General features: G+C 37.8%; 1 protein-coding gene across 29 annotated transcripts in view; it reads right to left on the bottom strand.

Moving 5' to 3' along the window:
* LOC101465380 (neurexin-1a) overlaps positions 1 to 23,155 on the bottom strand; it is a 266,869-nt gene extending 243,714 nt beyond the window's left edge. For 9 of the 29 annotated variants that reach the window (XM_076891759.1, XM_076891762.1, XM_076891772.1 and 6 more), the window contains exons 1-5: positions 22,659 to 22,871; positions 20,056 to 21,414; positions 2,646 to 2,663; positions 1,317 to 1,346; positions 85 to 132 (exon numbers count right to left, since the gene is read on the bottom strand). In XM_076891759.1, coding sequence (XP_076747874.1) covers positions 85 to 132; positions 1,317 to 1,346; positions 2,646 to 2,663; positions 20,056 to 20,767 — 808 coding nt within the window. In that variant the 5' untranslated portion in view covers positions 20,768 to 21,414; positions 22,659 to 22,871. Of the gene's footprint in view, positions 1 to 84; positions 133 to 1,316; positions 1,347 to 2,645; positions 2,664 to 20,055; positions 21,415 to 22,658; positions 22,872 to 22,997 lie in introns of those variants that run through there. The other 20 variants (XM_076891767.1, XM_076891768.1, XM_076891777.1 and 17 more) reach the window with 6 other exon arrangements.
* Positions 23,156 to 23,937: the final 782 nt, after the last annotated feature.

Here is a 23,937-nt window from a genome sequence, read left to right as displayed (position 1 = left end):
TTAAACTGCATTACACTGATGTAAGCTGAAGAGGACTTATATAGCTTCCAGCTTTACTTCAACTTGAAAGAATCAAAGTTTTACCTTGAATGCTCAGTAGGGACCTTAGAAGCCAAGCTTCCCCTCTCTGCCCTGAGGAGGAGAGTCAAATGGGAAAGATCAGAAGTCCACTTACCCCACAGGGAGAAGAGGTGAGGATCACAGCCAGGATGGGAGGCCCACAACACTATGATCAAGCCTCACCCACAACCCCAAAAATCATGATTTGAACAGAAAGCTTGTAGTTACCCCAGTGGTGGTGGTGGTGGTGTACTGGAACTACGACAGAAACTAGTGTGTTCATATGCCCATGTGAGACTTGTTTATGATCCCCATGCACAAGCAGAAAGGAACAAATGGCGCAGCTTAAAAGTGTGAACACGAAGCGAAAGTGGCACCTACCTTGAAAAGCTTTCATTAATGGTTGAAAAAGCAAGTTTCAAAAATGCCAATGACTTTATATACTTCATTCAGCATGAGTATATAATGTCACAAACATGGCTAGCTTAGTTCAATGAAAACTCAGAATTAAAAGGGTAGTACCTTTACTTTTACCTATGAAATTTGATGAAATGTCCATGAAGAAAGCATATTCCAGACAAAAAGGGAGAACAAAAGGAGAGGAGACACGAATAAGTGTCATGGTCACGTCGGAAAAGGACAGAGGACAGGAGCAAGAGGCTTGATGACTACAAATATGTGCAATCAGAAGAGAGGAAATGTGTAACTGTAATGGGAATAATGATGAAAAATAAAACCAAAACTTCTCATTCTATCTGTGCTACATAATAAAGATGTGCAGGATCACAAAAACAGAATGGACAGACTCTGTGCAGACAATCGCTACATGCATTACAGGAGCGAGGACAGATGAAGATTAGCTTAAAATTTCAGTAAGCCATTTACCACCACCATGCATTACATTCAAATGATGCTGATGGAAGTGTCTCGTTACTCTAACCACATTCCCAGTAAACAAAAGAACATGAAGTAAATTAGAATAATTAAAACGAAAGAAAGATGGAAACAAATGGCGACACAGCAGAGTCGTGAATAGAAAGCTAAATGAGCTTGAAAAGATGGGGAGGGGAAAAAAAAGTCACTGAGAGAGTGAAAATTAGCCAGGTCAGTCAGTATAAGTGAATTGACAGCCCATATCTGAAGCTTCAAGCCTGGATGTTAAATAAGAGTTACAGGCACGCACACACACTTCTGAGCACAATGGGAGCAAGAGGGACAAATGGGGGAATCGCTGGAAAAAGGAACAGAGCTCATACCTTGGTCGCCCATCATCAGGTGTGCCAGACCTTAAAGGAAAACAAGAGCACAGTCAGCAGAGAACAAGGGATAATGGGAAGCTGTGTGACACTGACACGCAGGCATCTCTTTCAGAGCAGATGTCTGTGTTTCTTGAGGAGTGTGGATAGGGAAAAAGTGGGAAGGAGAGAAATAGGAGGATGCATAGACAGGGTCAGCAAGATGAGCATTTGGTCAACCGAAGCAGGTTGCAATGCATCATCATCATCCACTTACTAGATATAATTCAGAAATTTAAATTCAGGCTGATCTTTGTGCTCTAAGATCATCATTCCGCCTACCACCCTTAAAGAGCAATCGCTATTCAAATATAGACCTGCGTTCAGCTAATATTTGATTCATATTCAAACAAAATCATACGGGTAAAAAAGATGAAGATGTCTTCTGACACAGTTTTCTGTTATAAATCGTGTGTTCTGCTTAGCCTTTCAGCTTCACATCTCAAATACTCATTTTAAAATTAATCTCAATACAAACAACATGACCAGCCTTGCTTAATAATAAGGAAGCTGTCATTGTGTTAAAAGTCTGCATGGAATAAATTAAGATGCCCTTTTCCTTTTTATTACAATATACTTACCAACAAGATTCAACCAAATAAATTTTGAGTTTTGATAACCACGAACAAAGATTTCAGTCAACAAAAATCTGCATTTACTTTATTAAATGTGCATCTTTAATGAATTTATTAAAAAACATTTTTTTAGCCAATATTGCGCTCAATAATTGCTTCAATCTTTCTTTTGTCAGTGTTTCTTAGAGTAATAATTTGGTGCTACTAGCCCGTACTAGTATCAGATCTGGTTCACATGGTCCTAAAGTAGACTATTGATTAAATGAGGCAATCAAAGCAGGCACAGAATTGCTGTACAAGTATTCACAGTTAACCCTCTGGGTAGGTCTTCAACTAAAAAGGATATCCAATTCCATTCTCCAAAACTACACATAAAAAAATCTAATCTTTGCAATCTCATGCAAAAAGAATCACTGTGATATGAGTAATAAATGGACATGCTAATATCAGTGCTTGTACCCATTTAAATAAGATATTTTACTGACCCTTTAACGCCCTTAGATCCGTTTAATATACACTTTTAAATGTCTTGGCTGTGAAGGCTATGGTGATGTTCGAGTATTGTTTAAATACCCAGAAATAACAGAGAAAATTGAATTAATCAGACTTACCACTCCAGTAACAGCGATACTGTTACCCTTATAAAACACTGAGAAGCCTTAGCCATAACAATGTGTTAGAAAAAAATAGAACCAGTTTCAATTACAATACCCACCTTCATTATAGTTGTCTTCTGGAAGCACAGACAGGCAAAGAGAAAAAGAGTAAGATATTCATTAAGCAGCATGCAGACTAGTACTGGCCATTGCATGTCATCACCATGCAAGGCATTAAACATCACATGCAAGTGACCTATTGTAACCCCTGCAGAGGAAACGCTAAAGCACGTACACGTGTTTTTGTCCGTGCATTGACCTGGAATACAGGACAGAGCTCTGAGTGAACTTTTGAACATTTGAAACGACTTCAAAGAATTTAATTCTATCAAGCAAGTCCATTATATTGAAACTTGAGGCGGTTTCATAGTGTTCTGTTAAACTTGTTAAATCTTTACTTTTTTTATTTGACGTTTTTTTAAAATAATGAACTGCAACTTTTTGTATCAACAACTATTTACTCCAGCAGCTCAGTGAAATCTAGTTTGTTTTTCTTGACTGAAAAGCCGGTGCATGTGATGAAATACGCTGCAACAGAAAATAACTTAAATAAATTGAGCCGGCTGCGGTAAAGCAATGCCTCTGAGGTTTCCGAACCGGCAGTGGAGTCTCGTGTCACTTATTCAGGTGAATTGGTCACAGTAGTGAAGGCAATGACCAGTGACCACATACGGGCAATACAAAAGGAGATTGCCTCCCGGATGAAATTCTCCTAACACTAATTTTTGGCAAACAATGTGAGTTTTGTCGAAGTGAAAAAAACAAAACAAAAAACCCCAAAACTGACATGTGAAATTGGTCTCAAATGAAAGATATAGGTGAAGAAGTATATGCTAGCAAACTAATAGCAAACAAGTGCAGAAAACATGCTAACAGCAAGGAAATAAATGAGTTTAACAAAATGATTTGACTGGAAACATGCAAAAATAATCACGTAAGGATGCGTAAGGACCCACACATTTCCTATGAAAAGAATAATAATATATAATCAGTCAGCAGTACTATTCATCACTGATACATAGCAATAGTATTTAATATTTGATCATTAAAATGTAACACCAGACAGATACAAAAGGATCTAATAAATAAATATAGAAAATAAATAAATGTGATGAGAACACAGTTATTAGACTTTTAACTTTGGATTAAAAAAATTAACCAAAAATCATGAAAACACCAACATGCAATGTATATATATATAGAAGACAAAGAAACATGGTTGTGTGATCAATCCAGTTACAATAACCATGCGACCAAATAGGGACCGCTGCTAAATAAACTCCTACCTCTTTAATATGGTTTCTTGCCCAGATTTATTTTGACCGAAACTTACCATCACCACTGGTTCCCATTCCAAATCAGACACCATGCACACAAAATCAATCCAAATTATCACAATTAAAGACTTCACTTGTTGTATAATACGACCACATCAGTTTTGGTAAAAATTTAGATTGATTTCATTTGATGGAATTTGAAATATTTTTGATAATATGTATAACTCATACTAGAGCCTCATTTATCCTTGTCCTTCAGTACTGAACTGTGCATTTGCCTTACAATGGTTTAATTTTGTTTAAAATGTAGCCAGATGTGGATAAAACTTTCCAAATTTAAGAAAATACAGGACATTTAGATAAATGAGATTCTATAGGCCATTTTCAGAGGGGCCTTTTTGATCGGACCGTCGCAGGCTAAACACAGGTGTAATTAATCAAATTAATTATGGACCGGTTCCAACCAGATGGGCCAGAGCTCAAACAAATGGCTGAGGCGCACTAAATGGGGCCATCGTTTTATCAATTACATCTGTGTTTACTCCGCTGACATGTCACAGTGGCCTCTGTGAAAAGAGCCGATCTTTAAAAAATATACACGCATGCAGTATGTTGACAAAAAACGTTGCTTGAAAATGAGAAGCAGGCTGCTGAAAAAAAGCATTCTGACAAGGCAAGCATGAAGCTGCATGAGAAAAGTGAAAGAAACAAGAACACTGGCTGATGTCAAGACCCCAAAGACCAACATTGACTGAAACATTTTGCCACAATAACTAACAGGTAACTAATAATTGACTCACTGCGGTGTGCAATACAGTGATAGCAGTCTTTGTTGTATTACATTTAAATTCGGTGAGTGATCTATGCAGGAGGACTGCTTATTTGATAGCTTGTGAAAGATTGTGCAGCCTGTGGGGTTACTGCACAATTAACACTATTATAGTGATTCCCTTCCTCTAATGATGATGTTCACAATCAAATTAAGAAATGATTTCGAGAAATAATTATTAATAGCTATTGCACAAGTAAAGCTTGAGAGACATGCATTTCATATTCTTATATTAAATCTGATGTGAGCACGTTATCCTCATGTAATTCTAAACCACATCTGGATTTGAATACTGGGAGCAAGTCTAACAGCTATTCATAGCAAATTTGGTCCAAAGGTTTGAGCAAAGTTAATGAATCAAACCTTTAGTAAGCATGAAGGGGGGTCCAGTGTTTCTTAAGGTGCTTAGTAGAAAATAAGTTTTCCTTTAACTTCAGTATTAGCTGACAGAAACCATTAAAACATGCCATGTTTTGCCTCTCTCTGACACACACACGCAAACTTTCTTTCACAAATGTACCCAGCTGGTTACATTCTAATCCAGAGACGTAAATCCATTTAATCCCCTTGACAAAGTGATCCCAGTGCTATTGTGCTGGTAACACTACACCAAAATGCACTCAACTGTCTATCATACGATCTCCATCGCTGATGGTCTTACGCTGTTGATCATGCACATGGTGTATGGCTCATGGAAAATAATTACATTACTATTCAAGTTAATGCCTCACTGAATAAAACATCTGGAGGATAACAGCAACAAGGATTGGACATAAATCTATAAATTGATTTTCTTCTTCTCGTTGCCTCCTGCAGACATTATTCTGACCCTTTACAGAATCCTTAGCCTCCTGACTGTGAACTCAAAACTGTGACAGCTGATTAAGTATAAAGTGAGACATATAGAAAGGAAAACGAACAATGCTCTGTCCACTGTTTCAACACACAAGGTGCCGTCATCTAGCTGTACAAAATGTCATTAAGGCACTCGTGTCTCTACAGTGTGTCTGGATGCAGTTGGCTGAGTAGTCTTGGCAGGATCTCAGTGACAATGCACTTCACATAAAGGACCATGTGTCACATTCACTAGACCCAGCATCCAGCAATAGATATAATTCATTTTCTCTGCCATTTGACAATTTTATAAGATCATGTCTGCCTGAATCAGCTTTTTGTCATCTGTGCTTACAGTCATCAGCATTGCAGTGTTTTAGCTTTGTATGAAGTGCACCTGTTAAATGGATACTATATTTTTGAAAAACAGCATTTTAATGTTTTCTGTCTTTGAGTTTTTTAGATTGCACGTGTGATTAAGGACTCGTTAAGGATGATTAAGGAATCCCTTTGGCTTACTAAGCAAAATACACAGAAATTTACAAAGGCATTCAGGATATTGGTCAAATACTTGTGTTTTGTGTCTTTCCTCTGCTTTGCAAAGACATAATAATCAACAACCATTATCGTAGTGCTAGATCCTGCTTATTAAGACATAACTGTGAAGGCTGAGTAAAGGTTCAACTGCATGCCCTCGCTCTTATGCTGACAACCCCCACATACCTCCTTGTCTGTATTTAGTCTGCTGTTACCATGATCCACAGCAGGAAAATAAATAATATTATTTGCCCTAAATTGTCTTAAAGACTATGCGAAATCACAGCTAAATAAAATGTGAAAGTCAGAATACTGTTGCTTTATGACACCACAGTGCTCTGCATTTATATTTCATGCAGTCATTATTTATGTAACATAGTTCTGTCTCGCAATATTGGGCGTACTGGGTAGAGCGGTCAGTTATGATGTGACAGAGTCACTAAAATAAGAGCATTATGTAAAATATCTAAAGTATACCATCAGCGTGATTAAATAAAGTAATTTGTTAAATAAAGTTCAGTAAGATGAATTATTAAGAACGCAAGATTTCATAATGAAGCCGTTCAGTTCCATTTTACATATCTACAAAAAGAAGTAGTTTATCGTGCCAGTTTTGCTTTGAAAAAGTAGGTCAGCAGCAAATATTCACTGTGGAAAACCTGAAACTGAAAAAGTCTCATAGCTGGAAATTCTGTGGGTATTTGTACATCATTTAACAAAGACACAGAGAACTTTAACTGTCAAATGTTTGCTTTTTTTTTTTTAAACAACTGCTCAAAAATATTATATATAAAAATTATGAACTATCAACTGTCATGCCAGTAAACTGCAACAGTCTAAAGTTCAGCATGTTGGCTACTCAGTACAAGAAGAGTGAAAAGTTTCAATCCCAGAGCTCACTCACTGACTGCCAACATTGGAAGTTACGATGGGGCATGACCACAAATAAAGACAGGTTTCTATTCACTATCTACTATTCTTGAGAGATGCCATTTGGACTGAATAGGATTTTCCTGAGTACCTCTTCAGGTAGTTCACAGACCTTTGAGTCTGAGCTCCCACAGTTCCCATTTATTGTAGTGCTACATAAACAGCCTTTTCTCTCTAGGGTTGTCAAAATCTATACAGAGATACCCATCGATATTAAAAAATTACTGTAGTATTATTCTCATTTGCAATAGTATTGATACCAACAGTGCCATCTTTGCCTCCTCCTGTTGACACAAAAATTCCCACAACTCTGCAGACAGGCAGACAGACAGACACACACACACACACACACACACACACACACACACACACACACACACACACACACACACACACAGCCTCGCCCTCACTAGTTAGCGTTAAACAAGAGTTTATAAGGAATAATTAATTAATAGTTAAGAAATTAATTAGTATTAAACAGTTATCACAAATGTTAACCTGACCTGCCCAAACTTTAACAGTAGCTGTTTAACTTTTAAAGGTTTTCCTATAGCGCCATCTGTTATTATTAAGGAAGCTGCTAGCAGCTATGACTAAAACGCTAAAATGGGAGCTAGGCACCAAATGTCAGGCAGCAAGTGAGTCCTGCCCATCTTAATAATGCCCAACATTAATTTAACAGGATAACACAGTTATTTGTGTCTAAAAAGTGTTACATTTCTTTTAAAGTCCCAGACAAGAAGCAGAGAAATGTGTACCAGCAACTAGACAGAAACAGTGACAGCCTAGCTTACCTACTCTAGTTAAAAACATGGTGCCAAGTCCCCCTAGAGCAGGGGTGTCAAACTCAAATACACAGTGGGCCAAATTTTAAAACTGGAACAAAGTCGTGGGCTAACGTTAATATTTATTGAAAAAAAAATCTTCCTCCAGATATAAAAATGAATCTTTTCTTATGGACTCAAACACGTTTTGGTGAAAAACTGAATATGGAACAAGCAAAGCTTAATACTAAACAATATATATATTAGCTGTATAATACCAGTAGGCCAGCTCTAATAGTAATTTGGTATGGCTTCGCGGGCCAAATGTAATTAGGCTGCGGGCCAAATTTGGCCCGCGGGCCAGAGTTTGACACCTATGCCCTAGAGGCACAGCACTAGCTTAGATAACGTAAATATTGTTTTTCCCCACATAATATTGAAAATGATTATTGAGTATTTTTCTTGGGTATCAATATCGAGTTTAAAATTCTAGTACTGTGACAACTCTACTTCTTTCACATTTTCCATATCCAAAACAAGTGTATGATAAATATTTAAGAGTAGAATAGGGAGTTTTATTTATTTATTTTTCTTTTCAGATCTCCTTCCAGAGCCTCAGAACATATTATACAACTGTTTTAGTTGACTAATACTTCTCTTGACTAGTAAAGTGAATGTGTAAAATTGCTCAAATGCTTCGATGCATTCAATACATAACACGAAAAACTATGAAATCTCCCTAAATTCGTCTCTAAATGTCATCACTACACATCCAATAACAGAGAACAAAACACACCAAATCCATTCCCGGCCCAATGCGCAGTTGTCAATTTGAAAAATAGTAGCAGGAAGGCTGTTCTAAAATCCCTCGTCACGCAGGCATTTTAAGGGAAAATGTAAAAGCCTTGCAGCAAAGGTCAGCACTACCACAGGATCAATTTGTTGTTAAATTACAATTTAGACCAAATCAAGAATAATGAATGCAAGTGAAGGCTCATCTCTTAGTAGCATAGCCAAGCCTAATGCATCTTTCTACCAGAGGAGTGTTAGTGGCATTACACGGCTTACCCTCTACCCCATTATCCTTCTCAAGCAACAGTAAGTGTGGAGAGAGAGGAAACGGGCAGAGTGACCAGCTACTCTGATGGAAATTGATAGCGCCCACAGCTGTGGATATTTCTGCTGTTGCTAATTCATATCTTCACTATCTCAGATGCTCACAAGACACATGCATGCTTTCCAGGCAAGGATCTGTTCATATTACCTTTTTATTGTATCGCCCCGCTGACACTGGGCACCTCAACACAGGCAGAGACCAGAATAGGTTAAATTTAACCCTTTAACTCAAAATAGCCAAAAAATATAATCTGTTAATTCACTGATATCTTTGAAGGCAAAAGTTGGCAGGAGTGACATTAACCTTTGCCTAAGAGGTTAGATTTTGATTCCCACATTGGACTTATATTTTCACACTTTTAAGACATATTATATTTACACTTTATTTTACACTTTGTTGTCAGTGTTTGGTACCATTTAAGACATGCCTTCTCTGCAATATGTCATATAACACCTTCTTACAGTCAGGGAACGTACACGGCACTTGAAGGAGGCACAAGAGAGCACAAATACATCGGACAAACTTTAGGAGCTTAAAATATAAAAGCAGACAGATTTTGGTGCCACTGGATACAGCCAGGCTAACCTAATTCCAGTGTTTGACCTATAATCTAAGTAGCTGCTGGATGTACCATATTCTTTACTGGGCTGATACAAGAGGGGTGATGGTGTTGTTATCAAACCCTTTGTAAGACAGTGAGGAGGAAAATTTTCTGAAATGGTAACATTTTGAAAAGAACCTAATCAATCAAATTGTGATGTATTGTGCCTAGCTGCATATTTACTTCAGGCAGATGGCAGGTGGATAATATAGTCCAACTCAGATATTTCCAAAGAGATAGACGAAAAGAGAGGATTGTGCAAGCAGATGTGCTCAGGGGTCTCTCAATTCTTTTACATCTTGTGGACTGGAATGATCCAAGAGGATAATCAGAAAAGCTTATACAGAATTCTAATAACCTTAATCCCAGGGTAGAAGATATCTAGGATAGTATTACAGATGTAGAGTCAATCTTTTTTTTTTTTTTGATGCAGGAGTATTAGTCCAAGCAGAGGAATTAAGAAATTAATGTAAACTTCAAGTTTGTGTATATATATATATATATATAGGCTCAGCATATTTGTAACTTATTGCGACAGGGCTCATAGCTTCATGCTGAAGCGAGATATGCCAACGCTCACTACGCATCTGTTCTAAGAAAATGTGCACAGCAGTTGCTTAAAGAAACTAGTTGCCGCAGCTGCCACTGTTGACGTGTGGCAAATCCCTATCTGAAGAGTGGCTCTTAAGCTAAAGTTAGAAAAAAAAACATTAATAAAGTGCACTGAGCATTAACCACAGCTAAGCTCTTAGTACTGTTAACATTAAGCTACATCCTTTTCCATTATAAGTGGCAAAAAAAGACAAAACTATACAAAAATGTCACGAAGCAAAAGTGTAAACCAGTGATCTGTTCTGACTGAGTTACCATTTGAATCCCATTTTTCTTTAATTTGTAGTTCATATTACATTTTGTTTGTTTGTTTTTTGGACTCAAGAAGACGTTTTAAACATTATGCAGACTGCCTCTTGAACTTCTACACATGATGTAGACTGGATTACCATAAAGATGGGTTCATTTGTGCAACCTTTACTCTCTTTTGGGAAGTGATGAAAACTCTCCCTGAAAACTGATTTGTCTTCCCTCTATCGCCGGAGTAATGGATTTCAAATTACGGCGCAGCACTTTTGCCTTGTTTTTAGCATTTCAGCCGCCGCTCGTGACTGACGACACCCAACCAGCAGCATCAAAGGTAAATTATGTTCAAAGTGAAAATATCATCTACAGTCTGGAATCTAAAGAGTTTTGCTTCTAAGCAGTTTTATTCCTGCATGAAGGTGAGAACCAAGGCAGAGATATGTGATCAGTTTTGCCTCTCTCTCTCTGTCTGTCTGTCTCGGCTCACTTATTTTAAAACCGTGGGACAGGGTATATGGCCTCGGGAGAGGCAGAAGTACCCTTTTGGTTCTATATCTGTTTGAGGGTGCTCAAGTCATCCAGACTATATAGAAAATGCTATGAATTGTATTATGGAAACTGAAATATATTTTTACACCAAGGTATTAAAAGGTCTCCAGTGGTGAAAATAAGGAAAAAAAAATATATGTGTGGAACACCTCATATCTGCAAGATCTCATACACATATGAGATAATATTGCATAATCAGGGTAGTGATTGCATGTCAACAGAACAGCAATATGTTATGCATTTTATATACTGTAACTTCCATATGCCAGCTTAATATGCTCCTGTAAGAAACATGTGGTGTAGCTCAGTTAAACACAAGTTTGCATGTGTGGGTGTCTGTGTGTGTGACATGGAAATTTGAATGTGTTTATTTGTGCTGTAGGATGAATCCCGTTAAAGGAGGAGTTTGGTGTCAACGAATTTCACAAACACCCTTTGACAGTCAGGAGCAAATGTATTTAAACAAGGCAAAAATCCTACGGGAAAATCCCTCTAATCTTTTGATCCCGATATCTGTCTTTGGAGTCAGAGACAGCAGTATACTATTAATCTGCTTTTGTCTGAGTGAAGCTGCAGGAGGCCTCTAGACAAAATGACACTTTCAGAGATACAGTACAGTCACATGTTGGGTTTTTTTGTTGTTGTTGTTTTTTTAAGCAATGACAGACATGCCCGAAAGGGAGTGATCACTCAAATTACAAATTCATCTTCCTATGAAATCTATATTAAATGTGAACATGAGAAAAGCTGCTGAATTCTTAAACCGCATTTTCACATTGGGGCCATTAATATAAATCAACTGATCAAATGATAGTGCTGCTTTTCTAGTCTCAAACGCAAGCTTCTTTTTGAATACATTATATTTGCTTACTTATATTTTTCCATTTGCATTTAAAAGTATTTTTATATGGCTCGTCATAAATTCTCATACGCACCTATCTGCGCATAGATGTGAATGAATCGCTGTTGTTGTTTAAAGCTGATCAAAACTGATGTCAAATGAAGATATTTGCCATATTAAGCCAGTACTGTGTAAACAAGTATATTGAACTGAACTCTGTCTGGACATGCCCAAAAACAATGAAGGTATCACCAAGTCTTTAATCATAATTTGCACATTTGCATTTTCTACCACTACAATCTTCTGGTCTCATTGATTTATTTTGCAGTGTACCTTTGCATTATTGTTAAATACTCAATAACATGCTAGTTTTCAATCAAGTTACCCATTATTGCCATGTGGACTTCTCCACTCCACTGTTGCTTTCAAAATGTTAATTTTTTTCAAGAGGATACAACTTGGCTCAAAGTATGCAGTACGGGCTTTAGGCGAAAAGTCAAAGCGTAAAACAAACAGAAACTTCACTGTGAATTTATTGAGTTCCTCATCCAGAAGCAAATAGATAGTGTTAAAAAGCTGCCCTACCTGCTGCCACAGTGGCCCTGGCATAGAGGGCAGCCAGATTTTGCACTAAAATATTGCTCAGCACCAAAACACAGAAGCCTATCCGTCTTCAAGTAGTATAGACTCAATGACAGACCAGACCAACTCTTTAGTAGCTTACATTGTGTTTATCACCAATCCAAGGTGCCTATACATCCAAACCTAATTAAAGGGTAAAAAGTTGTTGATAAAACTCATTGTCTTTGTCTCTTTGCCAAAGACACAACTGCTGCTGCTTCTTCTCTGCTGAATGGGTCAACCCTCTGCAAATGGCTGTGCCATATCGATGCATTATTCACCAGTGCAATCAACCAAAGCAAACACTGTAATTACATTAGGACTGCAATAACAAACACAAACTGTTCTAAAGTCTCGGGCAAGAATCTCGACTGTAGACATTCACATGCACCACAAGAGCTTATTCCCAGTGACGTTACAGCAGGTGATAGTCACAACTGTCATATGTTATGCAAAACACAACCTCTGGTGTAACCACGGGATAGAGCCACACATCTGAAATCTTTCTTGGATATTTTAGTAGACAATAATATGGCATAAACGAGCATAAGACAGATCTAGTCCCAGAACCAGTGTCATTTTTTTTTTATTAAAAAAAGGTTCAAATAATGCACAAATATGCATTTCATATAAATTAACCTGTGATTCAATCGACTGAAGGAAACTAATTTTAATTAGACATTATGTTGATAATTAAACTTTCCAGATCAGCACAGACAGTTCATTAGAGGTGGTACAGTATTATAAACACAAGTAACGTTGAGCTATTTTCAGTGGCTGCAGACAGACTGGGATCACACTATTACCTGTGGGAAGATTGCCAGGAAAGGTTTCACTGCCACTGCCATGTCTATCCAAGTTATATCTTGGGGATGAACCTGGAAACTGAAATACTAATTACCAGGATTCAATTTTAAGGTAAAAAAAGAGCTACAAAGAGTGTGACATGGATAAAAAAAAAACAAGCAAGCAAAACATATTGTGCATCTACCTAAATGAGCATGTGAATAGTGTATCTCCTGCGTGTGTTGTGTTGCAGTACTTTCCTTCTGTAATGAATCAGTAATGCACAAATCTGTTTTGACACTCTTGTTTTGGTGAATTAAAACCGTCACAGTTGATGATTGTTCAAAAGTCAAAACAGGTTTGACATTATTTCAGTTACTGTAGGCTACAGTCATTTTTGGTACTGCGCCATCCTGTAATAGAAGCTTAATAAATGCGCTTATGTTTTGTGACTGTTTGTCCTATAAGTGACATTAGTTTCAAGGATGTCTAACTATATTTTCACCTAGAAGCCTAGAAGCAATGCTATCAGCTAAAATCACAATATGATAGTGCAAGGCAATCACAGTTACTCACTGTACCCGGATAATGTGACTTATCTTTTAAATTACATAATACACAAAGTGACAAACAAAATGCTGTGCAGTCTTACTTGGGGTCTGCCCTACTTTTTTTCTTTCTTTTTTTTTTGTACCAGGGGAGATTTATGGTTGGTTAATGTACGATGAGATAAACAACATGATTCCATTTTATCAGGATAAAATATGGAGCTATGCAATGCATCTATGTTATTTCTTTAATGAGAAACAAAAAGGGCATACTGACCATCGAAAAGTGCATTTAAATAATTGTTTCAACCGATCAAAGGGATTTGTGTTTGTGTGCGTGTGTGCATTTGTAAGTGTGTGAATTGGAGAGAGAGAGACCGAGGAGAAAGAGAGCAGGAGAGAGAGAGTTATGTGCACACTTGTGGTTGGACAGAGGAGAGTTGACAGGTCCGGTGGCAAATCCTATAATCCTTTCATCTGATCAAAGTAATACAACAGCTTTTAGATTATTTAATGGAAGGGTAAATTTTAAACTTCAATGTACTTTATAGTTAAATCCATGTATGCACAATAGGTAAATTTGCAGAAGCTTTAAGAACGAATTTCGATATGTTAGTATATGCACTTTTATTTCTGTGTGTGTGGATTTTTTTTCCCAGAAGTGTTTTTGGTACAGTAGAACACTAGCTTCAAAAAATATTTTAAATCTCTGGTGTGATTTAAAAACTAAATAAATAAAAATCTTGCACACATTTTCTGCTGTGGTTTTGACTTACCTCCTCACTAAAACTCAGAATGGTGAGGAAGCAAGAAAGAAAGCATGTGTGTTTAATATGGCTGGGAAACATTCTCTGTACTTGCCACAAAACATACTATCCTGCAAAGGTACAGTGCAGAATTCTTTATTTCAGAGGGACTTAAGTAACACAAGTTCATAGAGTTTCAGCGCAGTTGATAGTAGGAGTTAAACCTGAAGCACTACAGTCATTTTTCACTGCAGTTAGCATTATCAAGTGTTATATGTAAGTGTGCTTACAGTTAATATAAAATGAGGTCAGCATGGACCAACAGTAGTTTAGCTATCAGATAGTAAATGTCAAATAATCCTTTTTTTCAGGCAAACCTGATATTTAGACTTTAAGGTAAAGGGAGATTTTGTTTGTTTGCTTGTTTTGTGGGATTTTGTTGAGTTTTTTCCTCTTGATGTGATACATCAAAAGCTAACATTTTTAGCTCTTGAACTCATATGTGAGGGAAATGTAGAAGTCAGTTATTTTACTTTGGAGCTTCTTGAGACTGAATAATCTGTCATTATTTATACAGTATTATAGCTGGCCTAATCAAATTTTGATATTTAAAATGAAACAATAATGCATAAATTAAAAAAAATAATTTAAAATGATGACCTCACATATAGTTACTAGCCAAGCCCATAAGGTCCGCAGACCACAACTTGAATGTTTTAAGTCAGTTTTACTCACTTTGGCTCTCAACAGCTGCAGGGAACTGGTATAAAAGCTATGCTGAACCCAGTACTTGCTCAGCAGCAAACAGAAAACAAAGTAACCAGTGAACATAAAACAGAACAATTTCTTCTATTTGATGGTTAGCCAGAAACATAACTCTAAATGAATACCGAGGCTAGATCTGCAGAATGAGTCATTATAAAGTGTGTGGTAAATTTTTGCCAGCATAACTAGAAATTGTGTTAGTTAAATGCAGATTAGCCATTAAAGGCATCAGGAGAAATCCAGGTGTTCCAATCCCATTCTGGAGTGCTTGACAGCCGGTCATGGTGATGGTAGAGGTTTGCCTTGAGGGTTTTCAGAGGTTTTCTCTATGAAAGGATGTACCTGTGACAAAGTCTGCATAGGGACAAGGCGGCGTTAGATAAAATGTGGACCTTGCATCTATTTCCATCAATACTACCTAAATTATTATTATAATGATGTGTTTTCACTATTTAAATATTTATTGCTTAAATGTGCTTTGTAAGAAGTCCAAATAAGTATTGTTTGTTTTATGAAATTATTTGTTGTTTATAGACCTGCAAAACCCCAGAGTCCTTCAAATTTCACAGATTTAATAAATCTAGCACTAATTAAAATCATTAAATGCTTATGAGTAGGTATATTAAAGCATTCTATATATATTTATGCAAAACCCCATTCACAGAGACTTAAAAACCAATTGGCGACCATCTGGCAACCACTGGTCACAAGGCAAAAATGTGTATTCCCTGACTGGATGCAGGTGGTTACTGACAATCACTAAGAAATGATTGTTAAAACCATATTTATGCAGAACTAGACCACATGGTAACCACCTGTTGCTAGGGAAAATGTGTATTCCACTGACTTTTGGCAAGTGTTCACTGAAGGCTGTTGATAGTCACGAGCATTAACTGCCTCGACAAAAACCTCCCTGTGACTGCTTTGGCTAGTAGCAGGCTTCTGTAGTCACTAGCAGCTTGCACAGAGGACAATGGATTCGTTTGCCTCACACTGTCTCAAGTTTTACTACTGTTCAAGGAGTAAATGCAGAGTATTTGCAGATAAGTCGGCATCTTACATCCAAATAATGGGTGATCACAGCAACCGCAAGGAGGTTTTTGGTGTAGCACTCTCTTTGCAACCAATTTCATCCAGAAACAGCTAGCAACCTCCAAAAACCACTTATTAACTCACATCAACTGCTCTCAAGCCCTGTGTGACTGAGATCTAATCGTGTCATTAAGGTAAGATTGGTGGAGTAACCATGGGCTGGCTGGCTTGGTATCTGGCTTCCATGTAACCCTCGATGTTGCCACCACTATATAGTACCAGATCAGTGGATTCACTATAGACAATATATTTACTTGATGATGTTGTGCATCTGCTCTTGAAAAAACCCTTTTAAAGTCATTGTTATAATCATAAAATTATAAACTATACTTTGTAATAAACGGTGTGTGCTTGTAGCTTCAGGGCTTCAGTTCAGTAACTTGCAGCACAAATATACACTGTGGGTTATAAAGTTTTGAGACATTGCCTATAAAAAGCAAATGTGATATTCTGCCATCCCCTTCAAGGTTGTCTCCTTGTGCAATGATGCACTGCTTCCAGTGCTCTGGCTTAGAGCACTTGCTGGAAGGGCTTGTTAGTGTATATTTGCAATTTCACCATGAACCTCAAACTATGAATGAGAGCAAATATCAAACAAACAGTATCCAACATCACTGCTGACAAGTTATTATCCAGAATAAAATAAAGACAGTCTTCAAAGGAAAAGACTTCAGTCACCAAGTCCTCAAAAGGAGAATCAAGTCAGGACCACTGAAAGACAATTGTCAGTTTCTTTGTTTGCTGTAAATTTGCTACCCAAGGTAGGACTGCCTATAACTGCCTAGATTATGCTGCAGCACGCTGACACATCTCAGGGAGAACTTTTGGCTCAAACATCTGCTTCTTTCTCCCTAAAATTAAATGTACTTTTCAGTGTTGCAACTTTGACACAGTGAGCGAGGTCAAGCATGACTCGGAGATGTACAAGCAAGTGGTCAGAATTAGCTGCTCAAAGGGATTACATTGAAGGGAATAGCAAATTCTCCATTCAGGACAACTCGTGAATTTAATAAGTTATTTGTTATTATCCCTGCTCTGCAATTAAAATTAGAAAATTAGTAGCCATCTATCAAATCAAAGAGTTTTTGCTTTCAGCTTTTATTTTTCCTTTAGATATTTTCCCCCTAAGATACAGACACACTTACTAGACTATGTTCACCCCATCAAAGCCCCTGTATGGCTGTATGTACAACATATTTTTAAAGGATTTTTCATTATTAGGAAGCTTTCAACTTGTCACTATAATCACTCTGATTGCTACTGCTGCGATATACTTAATACACAAACATCTTTCGATAATGGCTGCTCATCGCTCATGCAGCTCATATAAAAATAAACAACACAAACAAGTAGCTATTGTATGTGTATAAAACTATTAACACCAGTAGCCACCCTGCTGTGCATATTAAAATCTCTTCCCCCGAATTCTCGACTAATGAGACACTTACACACACACACACTCACTCACTCACTCACACACACACACACACACACACACACACACACACAAAGAAAATATAGATGTATTGTATAAAATTATCAAACACAGTTTTAAAGTAATTATTTAATCCCTAAACACTGGAATATGAATCTGTAAATTAACCACATAGATCAAGGAATGTTAGATTACAAATGAATTCTTAAGGTAGAATGAAGTGGGTTCATCATCATTTTTAATTTATATAAACCATTGTTTTTGTTTTTAAAGATATTTAATGATTTGTTTTGCAGGGATTCTAAAATACTGCATTTGAAGTCTCCATGTATAGAACTTCCAAGTCCCAAAATTCCAAAAATCTGGCAAATTATACATTAGCCTTACAAATGTTGTGTGTTGGGAGTTTTATAAATCAACTCTTCCAATAAATACCAATAAATTTGAACTTCAGAGATAGTATCAAGGCTAAACTAAATTTATGAACGTAATTTCTAATTTGCTAATGTATTACTTTTTTTGTTAAAGAGTTGTATCCTGTGATAAGATAATAACTTTAAGATTTAATCAGTGCCCATGCATTTTGTATAAAAGAATCCCAGCTTTCCCCAAGACGGGCCTTTTGTCAGGCTGCATCCAGCATGAAATGAGAAAAAAATATGGCTGCACACAATCGCTAGCTTTTCGTCAGCTTAGGGAAACTGAAATAATAAAGCTATTTTGAATTCACAGCTCTTTTTGGCGCAGTAGTAAGAAAAATGGTCAAAGACACATTAATAAACCCAAATGAGAGATTCCCTGAATAGATACTTCTTTTGGATTCATTTTTAAATAAAAAAAAAAAAAATCTATCTATGTACTGAAATGTAATTTACAATACTGCAAAAAAAAAAAAAAAATTAATTAATTAAAATTACAGCAATACATAATGACACTGTTACAATCAAAGAATTTTGATTAGAGACTGTAGTCTGCTCTGAAAGAAGCAGAAAATGGAACAATAATGACATATTTCAAGATATTCACTGTCGCATTCTAATTGTGGATCTATTTGTATTTTCTTTCTGCAGCACAGCAACACAGCCAACACTACTTGTCATGGATTTAAAGTAGACTAAATAACATTTACACTTAAATGCCTGTTAGTGAACTACAGCAATTATTCAATGTGTCGGTGCATGTGGTTAGTGAAAGGCTATACTACTTCTTGTTTAATTAACACCATCTACAACATCTACAAGACCCGATTAAAGGGAAAAATAAAACATTGTTCACAAAGCATGGTGCTATATGAAGATGTTATGTTTGCAATTTGATGAGAATATCTTATGTGGCAGTAGTAAGTTTTCCAGTAGTGCCTTAATAAGCTCATTGTTAATAAAAGATTTATGTGCCTGAATAAAGATACATGATCTCATGAAATCTACTGTAAATTAGACGTGAGTGTCATTACCGTATTTAAAATAGGTTAAAATAGGTTCAGATTCATCTGTATTTAACTGAGCATGACGAATAACATTAAAAACAGTTAAAATCCCTCCCCCATTGACTGACCAGCAAGCATCCTCCCCCTCAGCATCACAATAAGCTGCCAACCTGAGGGTAGCATTGCACTAAATACTCTGAACACTCATACGTTTTCCTTACAGACTAGACAGAGTGATAGTATTCTCGCTACCTCAAAGAACCCTGTGTTCTCTTTGTCTATCAGTTTGCACGTTCTCAAAACCTTTTTATTCACCTTCATTATCCTGCTGACTTTTTAGCAGTTAGTATTAATAAATACATTTTGCACATGGTTCTGCTAAAGGTCATAATTCAGTTATTTTACATTTGCAATTTTATTTTGTGTTTTCTCAAAAAAATCATATGGATACAATGATTAGATACTAGATCGAATATACTCTCATCACTGGAAAGATTTATACTGTATGCATTCAATGATGTCATTCCTGTTTACTCAGTCAGGCACATAGATGATTACCCCTGCTCTTCCATTTGAAAAGTATGTCATTGGAGATCTTTCATAGATCAACCAATCCCTAAAGACCTATTTGATAAGAATGGCAGACACCTTTGGGGATGAAGAACACCAGAATGTTTTGCTAATGAGGCCTAGCAGGAGATTCAGTCTTTCCAAACAGCTGTATTGCAGATCAATGGCACACATCATACGACTAAGGAAAACATGGCTTTAGCCAAATAGAGGAAGGGAATGCGTAATTTTATGGAGGATAGTAATTGAAACAGCCAAATTATGAATAACTTCCTGTTGACTCTAAAGGCTACACTGGACACTTTGTACTGAATGTATGATTCAGATTAAATCAAAGCCTTACCTTCACTGCAGTCCTTTCCTTGGAAGCCTGTCCGAGAACAGTCGCACGTTGGCTCGTTGTTAATTAAACTGCAGACTCCTCCATTTAGACACATGTTGGCTGTACCACAGAGGTCATTTAAGACACCCTCACTGTTAATCATTACAGACTCCGTGTTGTTGACCTTTATGTCTGTTATCCATCCAGTAAAAGGCAGCTGATCCTTGACCGCAGCCGATGTCAGACGTAGTGCAACAGATCGTAATTCCGGTGGTATTCCACCAACAAACAAATGGCTGAAAACAGTCATATCCCGTCTTTTAGACTTCACCTCCACCCACTTTATCTCATTGTCCACCATTAGGGTAGTGTTCTTAAAGTTTCTCCTTATAGTGACTGTGTGCCATTGGCTGTCATTGACCGCTGTGTCAGATATAACAGTCGCAGGCTCCGCACAGAAGATGGAGAATCGAAGGCTGAGTTTACCATTCAGTATGAGGAGCTCTAGAAAGTCACAAAATCCCTCATCATCAAAGTAAACTAGCAGCCCATGGGAACTCCTTGTTTTCATGTTGAAGCTCATTTCACTTTCGCAACATGCATTCCACACTGGAAATCTAGCCCACTGACCCTCAGCACCTGTAAATTCTAGACAAGTGCCTATTTCTACAAAGCAACAAATGAGCAGCCCAACCCATATAATATGGGCAACATGTGGCTTTGGTGAAATCATTGTTTGATTTCAAATTATGTGGGCTGAAGTTAGGACTTACAGAATTCAATGTACTTATAAGGACTTTAGCTTAAGGGGAAAAAAATAAGCTGGGTTGACTGTGAGATAGTAGACTGGCATGTAACTGACTGTCTACATGGACATACAAGTGTAAACTGATGCATTGTAAGACAAAAGATTAAATGCTACAACTCTAATATGTTTGCATATCAACAGGCTTGGCCAACACTTGTATCCTGGAGCAAACACCATTACCTCATACAGTCCAGGCCACTGGCCAAACCTCTCACTGTTGTCGCCAAAATAGTTTGAACTGTTTAAAGGTCCTCTCTGCCATGGTTATTTAGAGCAAAGGGACAGAGATTCAAATATCCACTGGGCACACTCGGTCTGATTTATGTAATTACGGAACAGTCCCTTCTGGTGCCAGTTAGTGTGTGCACGGTTTCACTTGAGTTGAAATGGCAGCTTTAATCTTCATGTTCATGCCAACATTCTTTGGCGGGTAACTGGAAGCCTTGCTCAGGGCTTTTCACCCTGCATTCTCTGTAGCAAAGAGAAAAAATGCCATATGGAGCCACGTTGGCTGATAAGCTCAGCAAAAGAAGCAGTCTGTCTGTCAAGGCAGTCCCCAGACTCAAAGCTCTCTGCAAAAGAAAAGCAAATTTAATGTAGCATCAGTATTTCACCGTAGCCATGTCCAAATCCACTTTGGTCAAAGCCTTAATCAAAAACCAGTATTAATGCTGTGATAAGGCAAAAAGCACAGCTAGTCAGGGACTTATATCCAGTGAGGCCTTTGTTACAACAAACACAAGCTATGTCATTAGATTAAGATCACTAGGGCTTTCCAGGAAGCAAACGGCAGCTCTTGACAATATCAGAGAATAGACACATTATTTGATCTTAATGACCAAGTAGGAAAACAATATCTGTAATATTCTCGTGAAAATGCAGTCCTTTCATAATGAAATAGTCACGCAATCTAAAGAGAAAAAGAAATACGAGTAAATTATAATTTGTGATCTAAAGAAAAAAAGATAGAAAGAAATCACGCCCAGCGGTCGGCATTAATAAAACAAATTATAAAGAAAATCTCGGTCACGCAAATAAGAAAATAGCTGCCTTACGTCGTTTTTTCTTTCTCTTAATGAGAGAATTACTTTTGCTTGTAAGCGTTAAAACTTCTGCAATCGTTTTATCAGCAGCATTCCGATATAGGCTCCCCTGTCCAGTTCTAATTTGAAGCCCTAACAAGAGGAAAAAGTGCGTCATTTGATGCACAATGGTCGGTCTGTGTAAGTCATACCAGCCGGGCTTCCACTGGGTCTCAGTCAGAACCCAGAAAATGCTCTTCATACTATGTGCTTTGTCCCTATTTTTCACACGGAGTTTGAGCCAGATCCCGCTTTTCCTTCAAATACCAAAAGGAGCAGAATAATGCAATAAAACGAAAACAAAAATAGTTAGTCGATTCTAAAGGTCCGCAATTAGTTTGCATTTCAAGTAAAGAAGATGAAGGGGGGGAAAGACACTCTAACCACTGCACTCTAACCGCTGCACCGCTGTAGATCTGATTTACTTGCCTGCACTTTCCACAGACTGGAGCATCTTATCAATAGACTGAAACTGTGATGAAGATCAGTACGGCGTGTTAATGATCATGCTTAAACTATTAGATAGCATAATCCTCGTCTGAACTGATATATTTTGCCTTTTCGCCGTCATCATCTCATCAATAACATGCCCCATATCCTGACATTTGCCATGCACGGCAGCTGCAACGGGCTCACTATAATAAGTGTGTTATTTTATGTCCATGCGGCATTTTTATCGAGTCGCTCACAACTACAACAATTCTTCGGTAAACAATATGAGGCGCCATTATTACCTTTGCGCGTGCACCTTTACTTCTACGGGACCCTTAATAGTTGTCACAAGAGAAGAAACGCGATTTCATGCAAGGCGCCGCGGACTGAGCTCCTTTAAACCAGCACTGTCCATATTTTGTCTCTTTGAAATCCAATGCTCCAAATCCTCTTTAGCGAAACCTCCACATCAAGATCTGCTTTCAAGTGAATCGCAGCATCAGCCAGAGAGACAGAGAGAGAGAGAGAGAGAGCGGGGAGAGAGAGAGAGAGAGAGAGAGGGGGGTTAGGAGAGAGAGCGAGAAAGACGGGTCCACTTTCACTCTAACTCCTAAAAAAAATCTCACAGGTTTAAAAATTACCTTAAATATTCAGTCCTCCAAATGTATTTTCTGCTAATAAAAACACAACAGAACTACAAAAAAAAAAAAAAATCTAACCCACGATGTGGTTAGTGGGAAGAAGCGCGGGGCGAAAATCCAGTTATCTTTGTGGAAGAGAAGGTGCAATCTGGTTTCCCTGTTGAGCTTATCCAGCGACTGTCAGGAGCCACAGACAGAGAGTATCACGTGTCTCTTCGTGATGTCTACCGGGGAGGGGCTGAATGCAGTACCGTGGACAGCGCCTCTGCCTACACAAGCATCCATCCACGGACATTTATGGCACACGCAACTTTGGAGCTAAACCTCGTGAAACAGATGCGCTTGATTAATCGACGCGCAGAAGCGGTCAAGGATGGTTTAGACACACGAAGTGATGTCTTTAAAGCAAACTAACCGTGTGTATATGAGTGTGTAGCTTACAGGCTGATCTTAAAATCGATTTTTTTTATTGAATTATTGCTGCGGATCAAGCGTAAAGATCGTGAATACGGCTAATCAGGGGCTGTCACTTTAGTTGTTATTAGTAGATCAAACTGAATCCGGATCCAGGGGTGTTTAATGCTCATTTATCACGCAGCAATTCAATGTACCCTATCAAACTATTTCATCAAGTAGCTCACATTCACTTTTTTATGCCTGTATATTTCGCCTTGTAATCGGAAGGTTGCCGGTTCGAACCCCGGCTTGGACAGTCTCGGTCGTTGTGTCCTTGGGCAAGACACTTCACCCGTTGCCTACTGGTGGTGGTCAGAGGGCCCGGTGGCGCCAGTGTCCGGCAGCCTCGCCTCTGTCAGTGCGCCCCAGGGTGGCTGTGGCTACAATGTAGCTTGCCATCACCAGTGTGTGAATGTGTGTGTGAATGGGTGGATGACTGGATATGTAAAGCGCTTTGGGGTCCTTAGGGACTAGTAAAAGCGCT

Source organism: Maylandia zebra, linkage group LG13, assembly GCF_041146795.1.
Source record: "Maylandia zebra isolate NMK-2024a linkage group LG13, Mzebra_GT3a, whole genome shotgun sequence".
NCBI classification, from domain to species: Eukaryota; Metazoa; Chordata; class Actinopteri; order Cichliformes; family Cichlidae; genus Maylandia; species Maylandia zebra.
This window is presented reverse-complemented; position numbering and strand designations above follow the sequence as displayed.